Source organism: Piliocolobus tephrosceles, chromosome 3 (genome assembly GCF_002776525.5).
Source record: "Piliocolobus tephrosceles isolate RC106 chromosome 3, ASM277652v3, whole genome shotgun sequence".
Lineage (NCBI taxonomy): Eukaryota > Metazoa > Chordata > Mammalia > Primates > Cercopithecidae > Piliocolobus > Piliocolobus tephrosceles.
In genome coordinates, this window is record NC_045436.1 from 36,417,295 (window position 1) to 36,440,824 (window position 23,530).

At 39.9% G+C, this 23,530-nt stretch overlaps 1 protein-coding gene across 1 annotated transcript in view; it reads right to left on the reverse strand.

Annotated features, from left to right (window-relative positions):
* Positions 1 to 2,852: 2,852 nt before the first annotated feature.
* MND1 (meiotic nuclear divisions 1) overlaps positions 2,853 to 23,530 on the reverse strand; it is a 70,094-nt gene continuing 49,416 nt past the window's right edge. The window contains exons 6-8 of the mRNA XM_023226317.2: positions 21,056 to 21,170; positions 9,588 to 9,632; positions 2,853 to 3,194 (exon numbers count right to left, since the gene is read on the reverse strand). Coding sequence (XP_023082085.2) covers positions 3,088 to 3,194; positions 9,588 to 9,632; positions 21,056 to 21,170 — 267 coding nt within the window. The 3' untranslated portion in view covers positions 2,853 to 3,087. The remainder of the gene's footprint in view (positions 3,195 to 9,587; positions 9,633 to 21,055; positions 21,171 to 23,530) is intronic.

Below are 23,530 nucleotides of genomic sequence, written 5' to 3' on the forward strand. Positions count from 1 at the left end.
TTGTTTTCACAGGAGATGACAGCTCCATGCATGTTATTGCCCCTGAAGACCTTCCTGTGGGACAGAATGTGGAGGTGGAAACAGTGATACTGGTGATCCTGACCCTGTGTAGGTCTAGGCTAATGTGTTTGCCTTGGTTTTTAACAAAAAGTTTTTAATTTTTTCTTTTGAGTCACAGTTTCACTCTGTCATTCAGGCTGGAGTCAGTGGCATGATCTCAGCTCAATGCAACCTCTGACTTCCAGGATCAAGCGATCCTTCCACTTCAGCCTTCCGAATAGCTGGGACTACAGGTATGTACCATCACACCCAGCTAACTTTTATATTTCTTTGTATAGGCAGGGTTTCATCATGCTGCCCAGGCTGGTTTCGAAATCCTGGGCTTAAGCGATCTGCCTGCCTCAGCCTCCCAAAGTGTTGGGATTACAAGTGTAAGCCACCACATGTAGACAAATTTTTTTTTTTTTTGAGGCGGAGTCTCGTTCTGTCGCCCGGACTGGAGTGCAGTGGCCAGATCTCAGCTCACTGCAAGCTCCACCTCCCGGGTTTACGCCATTCTCCTGCCTCAGCCTCCGGAGTAGCTGGGACTACAGGCGCCCGCCACCTCGCCCGGCTAGTTTTTGTGTTTTTAGTAGAGACGGGGTTTCACCGTGTTAGCCAGGATGGTCTCGATCTCCTGACCTCGTGATCCGCCCGTCTCGGCCTCCCAAAGTGCTGGGATTACAGGCTTGAGCCACCGCGCCCGGCCGACAAATTTTTTTTTTGAGACAGAGCTTCTCTCTTGTTGCCCAGACTGGAGTGCAGAGGCGTGATCTGGGCCCACTGCAACCTCCACATCCCAAGTTCAAGCGATTCTCCTGCCTCAGCCTTCCCGAGTAGCTGGAATTATAGGCCCCCGCCACCATGCCTGGTTAATTTTGTCTTTTTTTTTTTTTAGTAGAGACAGGGTTTCATCATGCTGGTCAGACTGGTCTCGAATCCCTGACCTCAGGTGATCCACCTGCCTTGGCCTCCCAAAGTGTTGGGATTACAGGCATGAGCCACCACGCCCGGCCTCAAAAACTTTAAAATATTTATTATTTTTAATATTTAATATTTTTAATATTAATAAAAATTTTGTACAGCTGTACATGTTTTAAACTAAATGTTTCACAAGAGCCAAAACGTTTAAACAATTTAAATTTATAAAGTAAAAAATTGTAGTAAGCTAAGGTTATTACAGGAAAAAATTCTTTATAAATTTAGTGTAGCCCAAGTGTACAGTGTTTACAAAGTCTAGAATAGTGTGTAGTCATGTCCTAGGGGCCTTCACATTCACCCACCACTTACTCACTCAGAGCAACTTCTTTTTTTTTTTTTCGAGATGGAGTCTCAGTCTGTCGCCCAGGCTGGAGTGCAGTTGTGCGATCTAGGTTCACTGCAACCTCTGCCTCCTGGGTTTAAGCCATTCTCCTGCCGCACCCTCCTGAGTAGCTGGGCCTACTGGCGCATACCACCACGGCTAATTTTTGTATTTTCTTTTTTAGTAGATGGGTTTCACCATGTTGGCCAGGATGGTCTCAATTTCTTGACCTTGTGATCCACCTTTCTTGGCCTCCCAAAGTGCTGGGATTACAGGCATGAGTCACCGCACCTTGCCACACAGAGCAACTTCATGTCCTGCAAGCTCCATTTTTGGTAAGTGTCCTTGACAGGTGTGCCATTTTTATCTTTTATACTGTATTTTTTTTTTTTTTTTTGAGACAGAGTCTCGCTCTGTTGCCCAGGCTGGAGTGCAGTGGCGCAATCTCAGCTTACTGCAACCTCCGCCTCCTGGGTTCAAGCAATGCTCGTGCCTCAGCTTACCTGAGTAGCTGGGACTACAGGTGTGCGTCACCACACCTGAGTAATTTATTTTTAGTAGAGACAGGGTTTTGCTATGTTGGCCTGGCTGGTCTCGAAGTTCTGACCTCAGATCATCCACCTGCCTCGGCCTCCCAAAGTGCTGGGATTACAGGAGTTAGCCACTGCGCATGGTCCTATATTGTGTTTTTAATATATTTTTCCTATGTTTAGATATGCAAATACTTACCATTGTGTTACAATTGCCTACAGTCTCCAGTACCATAATATGCTGTATAGATTTGTAGCCTAGGAGCAATATCCCCATTGATAAGTAACAAATGACTGTATATCATCTTATAAAAAGTGCATAAATGAGGACAAATGGCCATGCACTTGTTCCTTCCAGTAGAAAGGTATCAAAAACTCAAAAGAAAAAAGGAGTTTTCATGTCTGAGGCATTACTACTTAACTACATTTGAGGAATACCAACTTTCTGTATTTTTTTCTGTGGGAAATTTGCAAAGATAATGCAGAATACTGAGTTCGGTCACTGTTGGGAAATAGGAGAGCAGCCATTAGGATTTTAAAGGTCATTTCCAAGCATTTAGGTGTGTGTATATGTATGATGGATCCTTCAAATACACTTTTTTTTTTTTTTTTTTTTTTGAGACACAGCCTTGCTCTGTTGCCCAGGCTAAAGTGCAGTGGCGCAATCTCAGCTCACTGTGACCTCCGCCTCCTGGGTTCCAGCAATTCTCCTGCCTCAGCCTCCCAAGTAGTTGGAATTACTTTTTGTATTTTTAAGAGAGAGGGGGTTTTGCCATGTTGGCCAGGCTGGTCTTGAACTCCTGAGCTCAAGTGACCTGCCTGCCTCAGCTTCCCAAAGCGCTGGGATTACAGGTGTGAGCCACCATGCCCAGCCCAAATACACCCTTAATAGTTAATACTAATACTTAAACAAAACTAAAGCATTATCACGTCATGGTTTTGATCTTAAAAAAAAAAATCATTTGTGAATCTGCCTGGACTGAGATGGATGGCTTTATTTGTACTGTCCTACCCTGATGAGCACTGGGGGGATATGGTTATCATCCTGCTTTTGATCTACCAAAAGGGGTGAAGAACACCTGCATTTTACACTTTATTTAACATTAATAAAATGATAAATACAGTTACAGGCAAATGACAATTCAGTACACTTAGATAATAGTTTAAAATTTACATATTCACAAACTTGTAGATTCTTCACCACCATGGAATATTTTAGTCTATGTAGTCAAAGTCTTCTGGAATTCCGAAAGTTTTATCAATTTTATTTTCTTCAAACCCATATTTTCTTTTGGCCCAAGATTTTATTGCAAATATGTTATCTATAAAGAAAATTGAGAAATAATTTTGAGAAAAACATAATCATAAAACATTTCAAGTACAATTATCTTCATTGTTCTTTTACTTCCTTCTATTAACTTTCAGATATATCAAAATAAGGAGTTTTCTGTATTTTTAAGAGTAATGGCAACTAATTAAAAAGTATTTAAGGTCAGGTGCGGTGGCTCATGCCTGGAATCCCAGCACTTTGGGAGGCCGAGGCAGGCGGATCATGAGGTCAGAAGTTTGAGACCAGCCGGGCCAAGATGGTGAAACCCCATCTCTACTAAAAATACAAAAATTAGCTGGGCGTGGTTAGTGGCAGGCACCTGTGTCACAGCTACTCGGGAGGCTGAGGCAAGAGAATCATTTGAACCTGGGAGACGGAGGTTGTGGTGAGCAGAGATTGCACCACTGCACTCCAGCCTAGGCAACAAGAGTGAAACTCCGTATCAAACAAAAAGTATTTAAATACTATTTTGAACAAGTTAATAGATCTCATATTTAAAAATTCTATAGGCTGCTTGCTGCTAAATACCAGACTTAAGAATAATACAAAAACAGGGACAGGTTAATGGTGTCTCTTCTACATTTCCACAGCAGAGGCCAGGACTATTGCCTCAGGAATTAAAGCTGCTCCTGTTCCCAAAGGGAACACATTCTCTCCAGACCCTTCTTCCTGTCCCACAGACAGTAATGGCTTCCAGACAATCAGGCCAGTAGTAGGGAGAGGGGGTGGGGAGCAGGGAAAGGGGTTCTCTTAAGACTAAGAATAGAAATGTCCTCAGCATCTCCTGGGGGGATTTAAAATGCATTAACGACTGAAAAAAAGTGGTAAGTCTACTTCAGGAGATTTATCCCAAGGAAAGAAAACAAACTGTGTACAAGGATTTTTGGTCAAGGGTCTTTATTCCAGTGCCATAATAGAAAAAATAAAAGCAATCTGAATGTCTACTCATCAGGAAGCTAGTGAGGGAGGCAGGCCAGTGCCAGTGTGCTCACAGTGGCTGCACTGCACTTGAGAGGGTGGGAGGAACAGTGGATTTTTTTTCCTTTTTTTTTTTTTCCCTGAGACAGGATCTTGCTTTGTCTCCCAGGCTGGAGTGCAGTGAGTGGTGCAATCTCAGTTCACTGCAGTCTCCACCTTCTAGGCTCAGGTAATCCTCCAACCTCAGCCCCACAAGTAGCAGAGACAACAGGCGTGCACCACCACACCCGGCAACTTTTATATTTTTTGTAGGGATGAGGTTTCACCATGTTGCCCAGGCTGGTCTCGAACTCCCGAGCCCAAGCAATCCACCCACCTCGGCCTCCCAAAATGCTGGGATTACAAGTGTGAGCCACCATGTCCAGCCTTTCTTTTCTTAATTTCATACATTTCTTTAATGTACATATACAACCTTTATGATGAAAATGTATTACACACACAGAAAAAAACGATGGTATAAGATTTTATAGCTTGTCAGAGTATTCTGTAAAATGTTAAACAATCTATTAGTAGTGATAACGAAGTAAAGGGTTAGAATAGGTTCTTCTGGAATGTTATGGGCTGAATCATTTCCCCCCAAATTTGTATGTTGAAGTCCTAGCCTCTACGACCTCAGAATGTGACTATATTGAAACATATCTTTAAAGAGGTGATTAAGTTAAAATGAGGTCATTGGATGGGCCCTAATCCAGTAGGATTGGTGTCTTTATAAGAAAAGGATCATGAGGTCAAGAGATAGAGACCATCCTGGCCAACATAGTAAAATCCTGCCTCTACTAACAATACAAATAAATTAGCTGGGCGTGGTGGCGTGCGCCTGTAGTCCCAGCTATTCAGGAGGCTGAGGCAGGGGAATCGCTTGAACCCAGGAGGCAGAGGTTGTAGTGAGCTGAGATAGCGCCACTGCACTCCAGCCTGGCGAAAAAGCAAGACTCCATCTAAAAAAAAAAAAAGCAAAAAGAGAAAGGAAAAGGATTGGCTGGGTGCAGTGGCTCACGTCTGTAATCCCAGCACTCTGTGGGGGCCGAGGCGGGCAGATTGCCTGAGGTCAGGAGTTTGAGAGACCAGTCTGGCCAACATGGTGAAACCCCATCTCTACTAAAAATACAAAAATAATTAGCCAGGTCTGGTGGCGTGCACCTGTAATCCCAGCTATTCAGGAGACTGAGGCAGGGAAATTGCTTGAACCAGGGAGGTGGAGGTTGCAGTGAGCTGAGATTGCGCCGCTGCACTCTAGCTTGGGCAACATAGCAAGACTCTACTTCAAAAAAAAAAAAAAAAAAAGGAAATTTGGACACACTGAGAGACACAGGAAAGACTGTGAGAGGACACAGTGAGAAGGAAGACCTACAGAAGAAACCAAACCTGCCAACATCTTGATATTGAAATTTGATTCTCCAGGATTGTGAGAAAAATTTCTATTGTTTAAGCCACTCTATCTGTGATACTTTGTTCTGGCATCTCTAGAAAACTAACACATGGAGTTTGATCACTTTTTAAAATATTTTTTCTACGGAAGTTTAATTCCAAGTATCAAATAATGATAAACACATTTCTGGAATGAATTTGATGGAGAATACTACTGCATCAAATAGAATAATGTTAACAAAATTAATTTCTTTCAATTAAAGTGTCATGGAATGTCAACAGATATTAAAATGATCTTTACTCTTTGTAACAATCTAAAATGAATCTTTACTTTTCACAATAACCTAAGAGAGAATGTTAAAATACCACCATAAGGTATTCTAGGATGATTTTTACCAGTCTCTGCCCAATCAGTACATTCTTGCTAATCACACCCAAATGTTATAGAGGGTCTGCTGCTACATAAGACAATATCAGGAGTACTGCAGATATTACAGAATGTGAAGAACCTATGCCTTCAAGTTGACACAAGAGAGAAAAAATAATAATTTATTACCTTTTTTTTTTTTTTGAGACGGAGTCTCGCTCTGTTGCCCAGGCTGGAGTGCAGTGGCCGGATCTCAGCTCACTGCAAGCTCCGCCTCCCGGGTTTACGCCATTCTCCTGCCTCAGCCTCCCGAGTAGCTGGGACTACAGGCGCCCGCCACCTCGCCTGGCTAGTTTTTTGTATTTTTTAGTAGAGACGGGGTTTCACCGTGTTAGCCAGGATGGTCTCGATCTCCTGACCTTGTGATCCACCCGTCTCAGCCTCCCAAAGTGCTGGGATTACAGGCTTGAGCCACCGCGCCCGGCCAATAATTTATTACTAAACAATTACAAAGTGATAGGTGTCTCAGAGAGAAAAGGCCAAGTCTTATGTGTATAGCTTACAAGACAGGCTTCATGAATACAGAAAGATTTCTAGGAAATGAGAGAACAGATACAACAATGCAGGAAGCTTGCAGGGAATCAACTTCAAACCTGGATCAGAAAAGAGAATGAGGCATCAGGGTAAGACTACTGAATAGCCTCTACAGGAAGGATTTCCTGATTTATAGAGGGATAAGAAACCATTTCATTATAAACATTTAAAGGTTAAAGGCAAGAAAAAGAACAAATAAAAACCTCTCCACAACAATGCCTAACGGACCAATTCAAAGAAGACTCTGATTAAACATTTCTTTGGGCCACTGGATATCGGCCTTCAAGATAATGTCACTGACAATCTTGATAGTTCATTCTCTGTCAAATAATTTCCCTATTTAATGTAGGAATTTTTATAAATGGATATACAATAATTTTTTTATTTTAAACAAACAACCTTAAGACTGTTTGATTTATACAGTGGCACGGCGAAGATACCTATAGGAATAGGATGAGCAATATCATTTGCAATGAATCTAGGTTAGGCCCTGGCAACACCTATCCCTCTTCACTCATTAAGATGCCTCTCATATGTGTTTACAAAAACCTCACCATCTTAATTATTAAGCAAGGTTTCATATGATATAATTGAAATCACACTTAAAGTGTATTTAATGTCACCAAACATTTAGATGTGGCATTTCTATACTTAGACTCTGAGGTAATCTCTCATCCTATAGAACTGAGATACTGAATTGTTGAACAGTATATATTCTCAATTCTAGATACATTTTTAAGGACTTTTTTTTTCTTGAGACAGTGTCTCACTTTGGCCCAGGCTGGAGTGCAGTGGCACGATCTCAGCTCACTGCAACCTCTGCCTCCTGGGTTCAAGCAATTCTCCTACCTCAGCCTCCTGAGTAGCCAGTGTTACAGGTGTGTGCTACCATGTCTGGCTAATTTTTGTATTTTTAGTAGAGACAGGGTTTCATCATGTTGGCCAGGCTGGTCTTGAACTCCTAACCTCAAGTGATCCTCCTGCCTTGGCCTCCCAAACTGCTGGGATTACCGGCATGAGCCACCACACCCGGCCAGGGCTTTTTTAAGTAAAAAGAAAGCAAACTTTCTTTCTATATGATAATTTTAATATGAATATTAAAGCAAACTTTAATAGCTATATGATAAATAAGATTGCGATTTCATTAAAAAAAACAAAACTAAAGGCCAATTATATTGATTTTACCAATCTACCTAATTCTAAAATAGACTAGGAAAAAAATAATTCTTATTTTATTACTGTTTTCTTTTTGTTTGTTGTGAAGGTGGCGGTTTTCTGAGGTGTGATGCTTTATCTCTTATCTCCGTCTTTCATAACACATGTTTATGCTGGAAGCTGGAAGAAGTAAGCTGTAACTTTAAATGGAAATATGGTTCTTAACAGCTGTTTCTGCTATTCTAAAAATATCTTTCTTCCTCATGGTTTTAAAAGTCCCAGGTTCTTCTGTAGCTAATAGGATAGGGAAAAAAAAAAAAGCCATTCCAAATGTTTTTCCAATTATAATTTTGGAAGTGTATGATCAATTGGAAATCATGAACTTTTTTAAGAGAAGAAAAGGAAAAGAGGAGTATTTATCTACGTGTCCAACATGGTGCTGATGGGCTTACAAACTGTCTTATTTAATCCTCCCAGAATGGGAGGTAGGTATTATGTATCCACAATGAACAGAAGAGGAAGCAGGCTGAGAGGGGGTCAAGAGGTCACACAGCAAGTAAGGAGAACAGCTTGGATTCTTTTCAAAGCCAGGTTCCTCCCACTACACACATGCTGCCTGTGCCTACTGTGTGCTGAGCCTCTTTGTTGAAAATACTGGGGGAAATCACCTTGGATTTCTGTCTTATTTTTAACCTAAAAATCCATATTTATTTACACTTCGTGGGACACTTATTTCATTACTCTCTTTCATGTCAGTTTGCTTTTTTACCCTCCTCTGTTCTTATCACTAAAGCATTACCTTACTTAAATAACTTTGTAATAAATAAAACTGCAATTTCAGAAATAAAAAAACCCTAAAGGCCAATTATATTGATTTTACCAACCTATTTAATTATAAAATAGAGTAGGAAAAAAATAATTCTTATTTTTTTGTGTGAAACAGAGGCCTGGACAGGGAGTCAGAGAAACCTGGCTCCAGCGTCTTTTCTTCCAGTGACTAATCGCCTTTGACTAACTAAACATAGTCACTTTAAGTCAAGCCAAAAAAGCTGGATTCTAATTCCTGTTCTGCTGTCTGACTAATGTGTGGCCTTGGACTCCTGAGGGTCTTAGTTTTGTCTCCTAAATTAGGGATAATAATCATATCCACCTCACAAGATTATCATGGAGATAAAAGGAGAAATGAACCACAGACATTACAATAACTGGCATATAGTCAGTCCTCAACAAACCTTAGCTATTATTATTATTAGCAAGAATATAAATCTTTAAGATTCCATTATCTTAAAGTGTATCTTACATTAATATATATGAAAGTTAAGTGATTAGCCCAAGTGACTTATCTTGGGAAAAGTTGTACAAAAGTTAAACTGGAAGCAATCATTAGTTTTACAAAAATATCTTACACTTTACAAAATGACTCATAAGATTATAAAAAATAACCTTAAATAACTGAAATGATTTAATATGTAAACATCTGAGTGATGCATACATTTTTCAGAAACGTCCTTTCTTGAACAAAGCTAGCACAAGGTATCTGAATTTCTTTTTTTTTTTTTTTTTTTGAGGCGGAGTCTCACTCTGTCGCCCAGACTGGAGTGCAGTGGCCGGATCTCAGCTCACTGCAAGCTCTGCCTCCCGGGTTTATGCCATTCTCCTGCCTCAGCCTCCGGAGTAGCTGGGACTACAGGCGCCCGCCACCTCGCCCGGCTAGTTTTTGTATTTTTTTAGTAGAGACGGGGTTTCACCGTGTTAGCCAGGATGGTCTCGATCTCCTGACCTCGTGATCCGCCCGTCTCGGCCTCCCAAAGTGCTGGGATTACAGGCTTGAGCCACCGCGCCCGGCAAGGTATCTGAATTTCACATCACAGTAAGTGTGAAGGGAGTTTACAGTTTATTTATCAGTATTATTATGGCACATACCAGTCCATCTGTTAGCAGCTTCTTTGGCTACTTTATTTGCTTGGCCTGAAAAAAAATGATATATATAAAATGAAATGTATTTATATATATAAAATTATCTTTAGCTATGTGTACATTTATATTTTTTCATATGAACAAAATTTTTATAAAATTTATATATAAAATGGCTACAAAAAAAGCTGAGATAGTGACATAATATTGTATTTTACAAACTCTTGTAAATTCCTAAGGAAATTTAGGGAGCTGCAGTAATATTAGTAATTAATGGAAAGTTAAAGTGAACAATTCCCCTTTCCTAAGTGTCCATCATCATTGTACTTGCTCCTTTAAAGACAACATGTAAGTTTAAATGACATGTTTTTCAAAGAACTCACCATACCAAAATACAACAACTTAAATGTAATAAGAATTTTACTATACAGGCATTATAAGACCACAGTAAGTGTGACTCTAAAAAAAATTTTAGTGATAAGAAAGTAGTCCCATAGAAGGAAGTATTTACTTTTACTTTATAGTTAAATACATATCATGCTATCAAATGTATCTGTATGTATATTATGTACTTCAAGTTAATCTGCACAGCACGTAACAGTGCCATGATTAATGGGGCATTAACTATTACTTAAAATGATGGCATTTTAAATTGAAAGATAATTTATATGTTACAAAATTCAGCATACTAAACTATAAAATTCAGTAATTTTCATTTATTTACTTATTTAGGGACTGGGTCTCACTCTGTCTCCCTAGCTGGAGTGCAGTAATGTAATCATAGCTCACTGTAGCCTCAAACTCCTGGGCTTAAGCAATCCTCCTGCCTCAGTTTTCTGAGTAGCTGAGACTACAGGAATGTGCCACCATGCCCAGCTCATTTTTTTTATTTCTTGTAGAGATCCCCTATCTCTACAAGATATCCTGCTATGTTGCCAGGTTGGTCTCAAACTCCTGGCCTCAAGTGATCCTCCCCATCTTGGCCTCCTAAAGTGCTGGGATTACAGGTATGGGACACGATGCCTGATCTTCAGTGGTTTTTATGATATTCAAAATTGTACAACCATTACTACTATTTAACTCCAGAACATTTTTTCATCACCCCAAAAAAAACCTTGTGCCCCTTAGCACTCACTCCACATTCCTTCTCCCTCCATCTCCCGGCAACTACTAACCTAGTTGCTGTCTCTTCTCTATGGATTTCCCTTTTGTGTATATTTCATATGAACGAAACATGCAATATGTGGTCTTTTACGTCAGGCCTCTCTCACTTAACACAATGTTTTCAAGGTTCATTCATGTATCAACACCTCATTCTTTTTTAAGCTAAGTACTATTTTACAATTTGTTTATCCATTCATCAGCTGATGGACATTTGGGTTGTTTCTGCTAATACGAATAATAATTTTTGTGTGAACATGTTTTCAATCATCTTGGGTATATATTTTGGGGAAGAGAAATTGTTTGCCAAAGTGGTAGCACCACTTTATAATACCACCAGCAATCTAAGAGGTCCAGTCTCTCCACATCCTCATCACTTATTATTTTCTATTTTTTTTGAGACGGAGTTTCGCTCTTGTTGCCCAGGGTGGAATACAATAGTGTGGTCTTGGCTCACTGCGGCTTCTGCCTCCCAGGTTCAAGCAATTCTCCTGCCTCAGCCTCCAGAGTAGCTGGGATTACAGGCGTATGCCACCACACCCAGCTAATTTTGTATTTTTAGTAGAGATGGGATTTCACCACGTTGGTCAGGCTGGTCTCCAAGTCCTGACCTCAGGTGATCCGCCTGCCTTGGCCTCCCAAAGTGCTGGGATTACAGGCGTGAGCCACCGCACCGGCCTCATTATTTTGTTTTTACATTATAGCTATCCTAATGGGTGTTGATATGGTTTGGCTGTGTCCCCACTCAAATCTCATCTTGAATTGTAACTCCCACAATTCCCACATGTTGTGAGAGGACCCCAGTGGGAGGGGATTGAATTATGGGGGCAAGTCTTTCCTGCACTGTTCTCATGATAGTGAATGAGTCTCACAAGATCTGATGGCTTTAAAAATGGGAGTTTCCTTGCACAAGCTCTCTTCTCTTGTCTGCCATCATGTGAGACATACCTTTCACCTTCCACCATGATTTTGAGGTTTCCCCAAATGCGTGGCACTGTAAGTCCAATAAACCTCTTTCTTTTGTAAATTGCCAAGTTTCAGGTATGTCTTTATCAGCAGTGTGAAAACAGATTAATACAAGTGTGAAGTAGTATCTCACTGGGGTTCTGATTTGCAATTCCTAATGATTTTGTGCATCTTTTCATGTGCTTATTGGCTATCTGTGTATCTTCTTGGGGGAAGTGTCCGTTCATATCCTTTGCTCATTTTTCAATTGGGTTGTCTTTTTATTGTTGTATTATGAGTTCTTTATATATTTTGGATACTAGACACTTGTCAGATACAGAACTTGTGAATATTTTCTTCCATCCTGAGTTCACTTTTCACTTTCTTTTTTTCTTTTTGTGATGGAGTCTCTCTCTGTTACCCAGGCTGGAGTGTAATGGTGCAATCTCGGCTCACTGCAACCTCTGCCTTCCTGGTTCAAGTGATTCTCCTGCCTCAGCCTCCCGAATAGCTGGGATTATAGGTGTGTGCCACCACGACTAATTTTTGTATTTTTAGTAGAGATGGGGTTTCACCATGTTGGCCAGGCTGGTATCGAACTCCTGGCCTCACATGATCCACCCACCTCGGCCTCCCAAAGTGCTGAGATTACAGGTGTGAGCCCCTGTGCCCAGCCTCTTTTTATTTTCTTGATATTGTAAAAAAATTTTTAATTTTGATGAAGTTCATTTATCTACTTTTTCTGTGGTTGTTCCTGCTTTTGGTGTCGTATTCAAGAACTGTTGCTTAACCCAAGGATACAGAAATATAAATCTGTTTTCTTCTAAGAGTTTTATAGTTTTAGCTCTTTCATATAGGTCTTTGATCCATTTGAGTTAATTTTTTTGATGTAAGGTGGGGGTTCAGATTAATTCATTTGCATGTAGATATCCAGTTGTGCCAAATACCATTAGCTGAAAACATGATTTCTTTCCTGATTCCATGGTTTTGGCACCTTTGTTGAAAATCAATTGGGTTTATTTCTGGACTCTTGATTCCATTAATCTATATGTGTATTCTTTCTTTTTTTTTTGAGACGGAGTCTCACTCTGTTGCCCAGGTTGGAGTGCAGTGACGTGATCTTGGCTCACTGCAAGCTCCGCACCCCGGGTTCACACCATTCTCCTGCCTCAGCCTCCTGAGTAGCTGGGACTACAGGCACCCACCACCATGCCTGGCTAATTTTTTATATTTTTAGTAGAGACGGGGTTTCACCGTGTTAGCCAGAAGGGTCTCGACCTCGTGATCCGCCCGCCTCGGCCTCCCAAAGTGTATATGTCTATTCTTATACCACTACCATACTGTCTTGATAACTGTAGTCTTATAGTAAGTTATGAAATTGAAAAATTTGAGTCTGTAACTTTGTTCTTTTTCAAGATTCTTTTGACTATTCTGTATCTCTTGCATTTCCATATGAAACTTAAGATCAGTTTACCAATTTCTGCAAAAAAGCAGCTGAAATTTTGATCAGTTTAGCATTGAATCAGTAGATCAATTTGGGGAGTATTTCCTTAATAATATTGTGTTTCAGCCGGGTGCAAGAGCTCATGCCTGGATTCCTAGCACTTGAGGAGGCTGAGGCAGGAGGACTGCTTGAGTCTAGGAGTTCGAGACCAGTGTAGCCAACATAGTGGGACCCCATTTCTACAAAAGATAATGAAAAAAAAAAATTAGCCAGGTGTAGTGGTGTACACTTCCAGTCCCAGCTACTAATTTTTTTCTATTTCTCTTTCGTCTAGCTAAAAGTGTGTCTACTTTGTGATCCACTTAAAGAACCAATTTTTGGGTCGTGTGTGGTGGCTCATGCCTGTAATCCTAGCACTTCTGGAGGCTGAGGTGGACAGATTACCAGAGGTCAGGAGTTTGAGACAAGCCTGGCCAACACGGCAAAATCCCGTCTCTACTAAAAACACACAAAAAAAGCTGGGCATGGTGGCGCGTGCCTGTAGTCTCAGCTACTCAGGAGGCTGAGGCAGGAGAATCACTTGAACAAGGGAGGTGGAGGTTATAGTGAACCGAGATTGTGCCATTGTACTCCCACAAGAGCAAAATTCCGTTTCAAAAAAAAAAAAAAGGGCCATGCGCAGTGGCTCACACCTGTAATCCCAGCACTTTGGGAGGCTGAGGCGGGCAAATCACAAAGTCAAGACATCGAGACCATCCTGGCCAACATGGTGAAACCTAGTCTCTACTAAGAATACAAAAAAAAAAGCTGGGCATGGTGGTGCGTGCCTGTAGTCTCAGCTACTCAGGAGGCTGAGGCAGGAGAATTGCTTGAACCCAGGAGGCGGAGGTTGCAGTGAGCTGAGATCATGCCACTGCACACCAGCCTGGTGACAGAGCAAGACTCTACCTCAAAAAAAAAAAAGAAAGAATCAATTTTTGGTTTTTATTTTCTTGTTTTTCATTTCTCTTTGAACATATTTGAAGTGTCTTTGTCTAGTAAGTAAGTCCAACACATGGGCTTTCTCAGGAACAGTTTCCATTGAAAACAGTTTCCACTGAAACATTTTTATTCCAGTGTGTGAGCCATAGTTTGTTTCTTTGTATGTCTTGCATCTTTTTGTTGCAAAACTGGACATTTAAAATAATGTTAGCCTGAGTAACATGGTGAAATCCTGTCTCCACAAAAAATACAAACATTAGCTCAGCATGGTGGCATGTGCTTGCAGTTCTAGCTACTCAGGGGACTGAGGCAGGAGGATTGCTTGAGCCCAGGAGGTTGAGGCTGCACCAAGTCATGATCATGCCACTGCACTCCAGCTGAGGTGACAGAGTGAGAATGTCTCAAAAAAAAAAAAAAAAAAGTAATAATTAGTTTAAAAAATAATATAAGGCGCCTGTAATCCCAGCTACTTCGGAGGCTGAGGCACGAGAATCACTTGAACCTGGGAGGCAGAGGTTGTAGTGAGCCAAGATCGTGCCACTGCACTCCAGCTTGGGTGACAGAGCAAGACACTGTCTCAAAAAAAAAAAAAAATATATATATATATATATATATATATTTATATATATATACATATAAAATAGCAACCCTAGAAAGCAGATTCTCCCTACTCCCCAGGATTGCTGCTTGTAATAGTTGTTACAATTTGTTTAGTAATTTTCCTGAACTAAATCTGTAAAGTCCATGTTCTTAAGCATGGCCACTGAAGTCTCTACTTGGTTAGCTTAGTACTAGAGACTAGACTAGAAGTCTCTACTTGGTCAAGCTATTAATTGAACAGAGATTTCCTTAAATGCTTGGACTAAACCTCTATGAAGAGGCTGTCTTTGCCAAAGGGCTCAGCTGTCTTTGCCTAAGGGTTTGCGTGTGCTGGGACATGCGTTCTCAGCAAGGCAGTTTATAACTCTGACTTACTACTCTTCGCTTCTTGCTTGCAAAGAGCATCAAGGTCAGCTAGATGTGGGGACCATTCCAGGTCTTTACAGAGAATGTGAACAACCCTAAACATGCATGTAGGCCTTCTATAGTTCCAGGAATATGCTGCTCTTCAAGGCTCTCATGAACATATCATTTAGTTTTTCCTTTTTTTTTAGAAGGGTCTCACTCTGTCACCCAAGCTAGAGCACAGTGGCACGATCACGGCTCACTGCAGTCTTGATTTCCTGGGCTCAAGTGATCCTCCCACCTCAGCCTCCTGAGTAGCTAGTACTACAGGCACATGCCACCATGCCTAATTTTTAAATTATTTATAGAGATGGAGTTTGCCATTTCCTTCATACTGGTTTTGAACTCTTGGGCTCGAGCAATCTTCCCAAAGTGTTAGGATTACGGGCATAAACCACTGCACTTGGCCCTTTTAAGCTTTTGGAGTAGTCTACTGTTTGCTTCAACTGTTATTCATCAACAATGATTAACTGAGAAGTTAAAATTATTGTTTGTAATTGTTATAGACAAACACTCCCCACAGAGAGGAGTTTTAGCACTGGGCATACCCCAGGCCAGATCAAACAAAGATAGTCTTTCCTACTGGTGTCCTCCAGGGAACCACCAAACATGTAAATAACGACAATTCTTTGGGATCAAGGCTCTTATAGAGCTCCAGCTGCGTTTTGCTCACCTAGACAGTAGGAATGCAGGGTTGTTATCCTTCAAGGTTAACCTAGCTGAGGTGAGAGTGGGAAATGAGAACAGGCAAATTCAATACCACAAAGCTCATTATTCTTACTTAGAGTCTGCTAGTTTTCCTCAGTAGGCTCCTGTAAGCCTTTGGTTAATTTCCAGAGGTCTGAAAAAGTTGACAACAATTTTTGCAAGTTTTCTGAAAGGGCAAAGTTTCAGAAGTCCTTACTCCACCTTTTTACTGTCATCCTGGCATTTATTTCTCAGAAAATTACTTAAGTACCTCTAAGATATTTTCAAGTATTTTTGTGGGAATTTAATTTCTACTAACATATTTTCTCTGGTCACATTTGAATAATGGTCAGAATAGCTAAATTAAAAAATTGTTGAAAGAATTGTTGCTTGTAAATATCACTTCTTGGATACTGCAATTAATTTGATTGTTGTTGTTTTGAGACTGTTTTCGCTCTGTCGCCCAGGATGGAGTACAGTGCATGATGTTGGTTCACTGCAGCCTTCTCCTCCCCGGTTCAAGCGATTCTCCTGTCTCAGCGTCCAGAGTAGCTGGGATTACAGGTGTGTGCCACCATGCCCAGCTAATTTTTGTATTTTTAATAGAAACAGCATTTCACCAACTTGGCCAGGCTGGTCCCAAACTCCTGACCCCTAGTGATCTGCCTGCCTCTGCCTCCAAAGCAATTAATCTTCTAAATACTTGCTTAATGATATAATTCAACTGGCATAAATATAAATTATTTCTCACGGATGTTACTGAGAAATAAGAAAATATATACCCATGCCCCATATGAACAAATGGTTATGGCTACAGTCACCAAATTATTCTCTGAATAAATATGACAGACTTAGAGATAAGCTTGAGTGATATAACATGGGGGGGGCTATAGCCATGCTACTAAGAACCAAATCCTATTAAAATCAATTTGTGAAACTCGTAAGCCTTTAATCCAGTATAATCTGTTCTGCACTAACATGATAGCTAAAATCCCATGAAACCCCTCATTATCAAAAAGTGCATTTTAAAAACAATAATTTCATTGAGGAATGGAGATTTGGGGTGAGTAGAGGTTAAAGTCTTAATAAGTTCTCTAAATTTAGTGATAAGGGGATCACTGGCATCTACTACCTAAATATTTAAATTTCTTGGATTTGTGGGTTTATACTTTTCATCAAATTTGAAAAACTTTAAACTTTAGCTTTTATTTCTTCAGATATTTTTCTGGCTCAGCAACTTCTCCTCCCACCAAAACATACTCCATTTGGGACTGTAATTACACATTTATTAGGTCCCTTGAAGTTGTCTTAAGGCTCACAGATGCCATTTTCATATTTTTAAAGTTTTTAATTTATACATGAGTCAAGGACTCCATATGCTGTCCAGGCTGGCCTCGAACTCCTGGGCTCAAGTGATGCACCCACCTTAGCCTCCCAAAGTGCTGGAATTACAGGAGTGAGCCACTGCGCCTGGCCCCATTTTAATCTTTTTTAAATTCTTTATTTTCTGTGTTTCATTTTGGATGTTTCTATTGCTGTATCTTCAACTAACACCAATTCTTTCTTCTGCAAAATTTAATCTGCTGGTAACTCACCATAGCGTATTTTTCAGGTTAGACATTGTAGTTTTCATGCCCAAAAGTTTGACCTGGGTCTTTTTTATATCTTCTCTATTTCCACTTAACTTTTTGAACATATGGAATACAGTTATAATAACTTTTTAAATGTTCTGGTCTTCTGATCCTAATTTCTGGGTCAATTTTGATTGATGGAGTATTTCGCTCATTATAGATCATGTTTTCCCACTTCTCTCCAGGCCTGGTAGTCTTTGCTTATATGCCAGACATAATGAATTTTATCTTGCTAGATGTTAATCCTTTTTCAAGAGACAGGGTCTCAATCTGCTGCCCAGACTGGAATATAGTGGCACGACCCTAGCTCACTGCAGCCTTGAACTACTGGGTGCAAGCAATCCTCCCATCTCAGTCTCTCAAGTAGAAAGGTAATAAAACTGAAGGAAGAAAACTTGACTACAGTGCATGCCAGAATGACCAGCTAATTTTAAATTGTTTGTAGAGATAGGGTCTCTCTCTCTTGCCCAGGCTAATCTCAAACTCCTAGCCTAAAGCTATCTTACTGCCTTGGCCTCCCAAAGTGCTGGGATTACAGGCATGAGCCACTGTGTCTGGCAAAAAAGATGATAATCTTTCATAAATTTGTAAAAATGCACAAAGCCAGGAAGGAAAGATTCTTACTCTCTCATTCCCAAGTCAAAAATTAATATATCTTTAATAGACTCCATTACAAGTTCTCCAGGATCCATCTTTACATGGTTGCATAAATAACTATTAAAAGATAACCTAGTCTGATGTTGATGAAAAATGATAACGGCCAAGCATGGTGAATCACACCTGTAATCCCAGCACTTTGGGAGGCCAAAGGGAGACAACTGCTTGAGGCCAGGAGTTCGAAACCAGCTGGACAATACAGCAAGACACCATCTCTTTAAAAAATAAAATTAAAAGTAAACTAGCTGAGTGTGGTGGCATGTGCCTGTAGTCTCAGCTACTTGGGAAGCTGAGGTAGGAGAATGACTTGAGCTTGGGGGGTTGAGGCTACAGTGAGCCCTGATCATGCATTGTACTTCAGGCTGGGAGACAGAGCAAGGCCCTGTCTCCAAAAAAATAAAAAATAAAAAAAATATAAAAATCTCACTGAAAACCAGAAAATTTCAGGTTTTTTCTCTCAGTGAGACCTCATATACTATAATACTCATTCACAATGGCATGTTTTCCTTGGGTTGGGAAATAAATTACCAAAGTTATACATTCAAGGGTTAAAATAGACAGCAGAATGCAGGCAACCAGTTTAAAATTTCAGTTGCTGCCTCTTCCTCAACTGTGTTATTCCACCCTCCAGAAAGTTCACCATCCTTTGTATACCCTGAACTGCTTCTCTGAAGTTGTATTACCTAAGAGGTGATGTGTTTGCCAAAAGTGCTACTTGAATCAGACCTACAAGGAATGGCAACATCTTAAATTAACATGCCTACAATACAAGTTTTCCCCACTTCATGAATCGGTCTGGCACAATTCCCTGTTAATTTCCTGAACCTTAATGTGATCCACTGGCTCAGGGTCACTATTAGTGTAGGTTACAGTAGTTTAGTAAACCTAAATAAGGGTTTTATTCATTCCTGAGTGGGCAGAATGTATCAAAATTAAGGAAAGGACTGGGGAGTCAATTGGAGGTGATATCAGCAAGGGTCACCTGTCCAAGGAAATAGCTGTGGCAGTACAACAGGGACCATGGAGTGGAAAAGCTTACGTCTTTTTGAATATACCTAAGAGTTGTAGGTCCTAGACATAAAAGAGAATGAAACAGGAGCAAAGAGGTAGTATACCAAGTACAAGAATCACACAAAACTGAAATCAGGAAAAAAGGCAAGTAAGAGTAAATGAAGGGTCAGATTTGGTTATCGTGGAAAGTCACATTTTTCATGATGAACTGCTAGAGGGCACAGTCATGCTATCCTGAAACTAAATCACCTGAAAGTATTCAACCTCGTTAAGAAATTGTGCTTGAAGTTCTCTTTCAAGAGAATGAGAAGGTGCTCTAGATAAGGTACACAGTGTTCTACGTTCTCCTGAACAAGCAGTCTGTTTCCTTTTGAAGATGAATCATATGCAGGCCTAGCTTCCTAACAGTAACCTACCTGTGAGGTACTCTCCTGCTGTGATGTGCTTGTGCTCACTGAGGATCATCTGGTATTAGTTAAAACTTTCAAACAGATTAAGGTGGTTATTTTTGTAGGTGTAGGTTTGATTAGCACTTTCTTCTGCAGGATGATGACAAATGAATCTGTGGTCAGCATAAAAGAGCTGACATGTCTCCCCAAATACTTAATTTAGAGAGAATGACTGGCTCAGGGAATTATTCTGCCTCCGCCTCTCTTTGAAAATCACCCTGGGTAATCAGCTGAACCAGTGGCACTACATATCACCATCTAGGCTATGTACTCCATATATGTGAATGGTGCCTCCTGGAGTTGTGCAAAGCAGCGACCTGTCTCTAATATGAACTTTAACTTCAGATTTACACTAACTGAACTGCTTAAAAATTCTTTAATTGTAAAGGCCACTGCCAAGGACTAGGCCAGCTTAGTTGCAATCAAACTATCCTCAGGTTAATTTTAACATACCAAATATTTTCCATGTCTTTCAAAGCCTTCTATCACACACTGTAATATCAGCTTTTCTGTAAGTTTCACTTGGTACAGTTTCCTAAACATAAGACAGGCTAAGACAGAAAAATATTTAAAAAGTTATATTTTCCCAAGTAATTAAATGCTATGTCTTTATAATACACTATTTTATCTCCTCAAATATTCACATTTCTATCTTTTAAAAAATATATAAACATTATTCAAAACAAAGCTCTGGGGACTCTGGTTTAAAAGAAGGAAAAAAAATCACTGGTATATTTAAAAGGCAACTCAATATACAGACTGATTTTCTGCAACTTGCAAACTCTTCCACTTATGGTATCATTTTTCCTAGAAGATAATGACGGATTTCTTTACAGAATCAAAGTTCTTCAGACCAAATTAGCTTTTGTTCTGACTCATCAGTTCTCTAAGCTTATATTTTATGTCTTTATCCTTCTATCCCACACATCTTCCTTAATTTTAAAATGCTTATAATTTCAAAGTTGTCACTGTTCAATGCTCTAACATTAAGACTTCTCTCTCTCTCTCTTTTTTTTTTTTTTGAGACAGAGTCCTACTTTGTCACCCAGGCTGGAGTGCAATGACACGTATAGCACACTGCAGCTTCAACCTCCTGGGCTTGAGTGATTCTCCCATCCCAGCCTCCCAAGTAGCTGGGACTACAGGCATGTGTCACCACGCTTGGCTAATTTTTGTGTTTTTTTGGTAGAGATGGGATTTCACCATGTTGGCCAGGCTGGTCTTGAACTCCTGAGCTCAAGCAATCCACCCATCTCAGCCTCCCAAAGTGCTGGGATTATAGGCGTTAGCCAACGTGCCTGGCACATTAAGACTTCTTAATGGCGATACTTAAAGCAATATTTTCCTACTATGTTACAAATACAAAATTAGAGTACTACAAACAGAATACTATCTTAACTGGTTTTATTTTCTCATATACATGGAGAATGGTTAGCAGGCAACTAGAAATATAAAGTCTTTTTCATTATCAAAGTTAAAGACGCCTAAGATATGATACAAACTTACGTATTTCTTCCACGACTTGTGGATCACAATCTTTGTATTTTTCTACTTCTGCCTTTAGCTGTTCCCTTTGGTCTCGAAGTGAAGAAAGCTCTTTTGCTAGCCTGGTTCGCTCTTCCTGCATTCCAAATAGTTTTATATTCAATTAAGACAAAATTCTGTATGTTGTAAGGTAATACATTTTATAACAATTTCATTTTATTTCTCATAAATTATGTGCATTAGACTTTTGATATTATATATATAAGCACACACACACAGATATTCACAGTATAAGAACAAGCTTAATTCTCATCTTTCCTGAAATCTCAAGAATCTTTTATATATATTGAATAACTAAATGGGAGTTAATATGTAGAATAGAATACTCACAAATAGGTGAGAGGTTCATGTTAGAACTCTAAGATGACTATGTCATCGTATGTTAGAGAAAAAAATTATACTACTTTTTGAGTAGTTTCACAAGTCTATATATGTAAGTAACATTTTAAGACAACATCGATCATTCTATAATTATCTTTAACAGTATTCTAGACAATTTTTCAATTTTTAAGAATATTTTAATATATCCTTAATATTTTATATACATTTAAAGAAATAACACAATTGTAGCTTGAGGCCTCCCAACACCTATTCTTTAAAGGTAAACCAGAATAAAGCTTCAAAATACAATATGATCCAATAAAAACCATTTGAAATGTCTAGCCATATTTCTCACTAGCAGGTGGAAGTCATAGTGCTATACGTATTCATTTTGTATTTCTGAAACCTGAAAAGCCCAAACAAAAACCAAATGTTCGCAAAGATTATAGTACAGAATCAAGGATAAATCCGAGGCAAAATCAAGTAAAGTTCAAACTGCTTAACACGACTTGTAAGGTTCCCAGCTACCTTGTATTTTTTATTTGTATTTTTCTACTTTGCTTTTAGCTGTTTTGTCTGGTTCCAAAGCGAAGAGAGTTCCTTTGCTAGCATTTGTACAAGAGACTGCGTATACAGAGCAGCACGCTCAGAAGCAGCACACCCCAACAGAACTCTCAGCAGTGAGGAAAACTTTCTAGATCTGCACTCTTCACTGCAAGACCCACTAGCCACATGTGGCTACTCAATATATGCAATGTGGCCACTGTGACTGAGAAACTAAATTTAATTGTAGCTAATTTTTACTTAAATATAAATAGCCACACATGCTTAGTGTATATCATACTTGCACAGCTCAGGAGAGATTTTAAAATAACTAGAATATAGAAGACAAGTCATTATTTGCCATCAATACCCAAATTATACATGCTTCAAAAGGAACACTGTCACCAAGTGTGGTGGTGCCTGCCTGTAGTACCAGATACTCAGGAGGCTGAGGCAGGGGGATCACTTGAGCCCAGGAGTTCAAGGGCAGCCTGGGCAATACAGAGATACTCCATCTCTAAAACACAAACCAAAAAACAAAACAAAATCAAGAGGAGAAAAAAAGACAGGAGAAGCAGAGTGGTGAACATCCAATGTGAATACAATGATAGTTCTCCAGGTATCATGCATTGAAACAATCTTAGACAGTCACTATCACTGAGACCTTTGCCAAATTATTTAACCTCTTTGTGCCTCCAGTTCCTCAAAAAGCAAAATGGAGACAGTAACGGTAGCCACCTTCCTAGACTGCTGGTAGGATTCAATAAATATACAAAATGCATTTAGAACAGTAGTTGCCTGGCTCAGAGTAAGCAGAATACACGTTAGCTATTTTTCTTCTTTACCAACAGCAGGATCACCAACATCATCAAGAATAATATCTAGCAGATAGGCGCCAGGTAGTTCTGAAAAGTCCTGGCTGGTAAGATCAGGATGAGCACAAGACTTCATCTTTCTTAGGAACATTTCTGAACCATTAAGCTCTTCTGATATCTGCAGGCGGCAACTATGTTTGCTGATGGGTTTTTCCCTGCAAGATGTACTTGTTTCAGTGGATTAGCAGTAGACTGGCTGACAACTTCAGGGCAAGTGTATGTCACCATTAGTTGAAGGTGGTTCTATAAGTTATTGCCAGTGTTTAAAAAAACAAACAAAAGGATCAAATAAAGTGGTAGTTGCTATTGTCAACTGAGGAAGAAACAGAACAGCTTCAGGTTATGCCCAGAATTTACCTTTCCTTGAATATTCTTTAGAAATGACTATTCTCGGCTGGGCACGGTGGCTCAAGCCTGTAATCCCAGCACTTTGGGAGGCCGAGACGGGCGGATCACGAGGTCAGGAGATCGAGACCATCCTGGCTAACATGGTGAAACCTCGTCTCTACTAAAAAATACAAAAAACTAGCCGGGCGAGGTAGCGGGCGCCTGTAGTCCCAGCTACTCGGGAGGCTGAGGCAGGAGAATGGCGTAAACTCAGGAGGCGGAGCTTGCAGTGAGCTGAGATCCCGCCACTGCACTCCAGCCCGGGCCACAGAGCAAGACTCCGTCTCAAAAAAAAAAAAAAAAAAAAAAA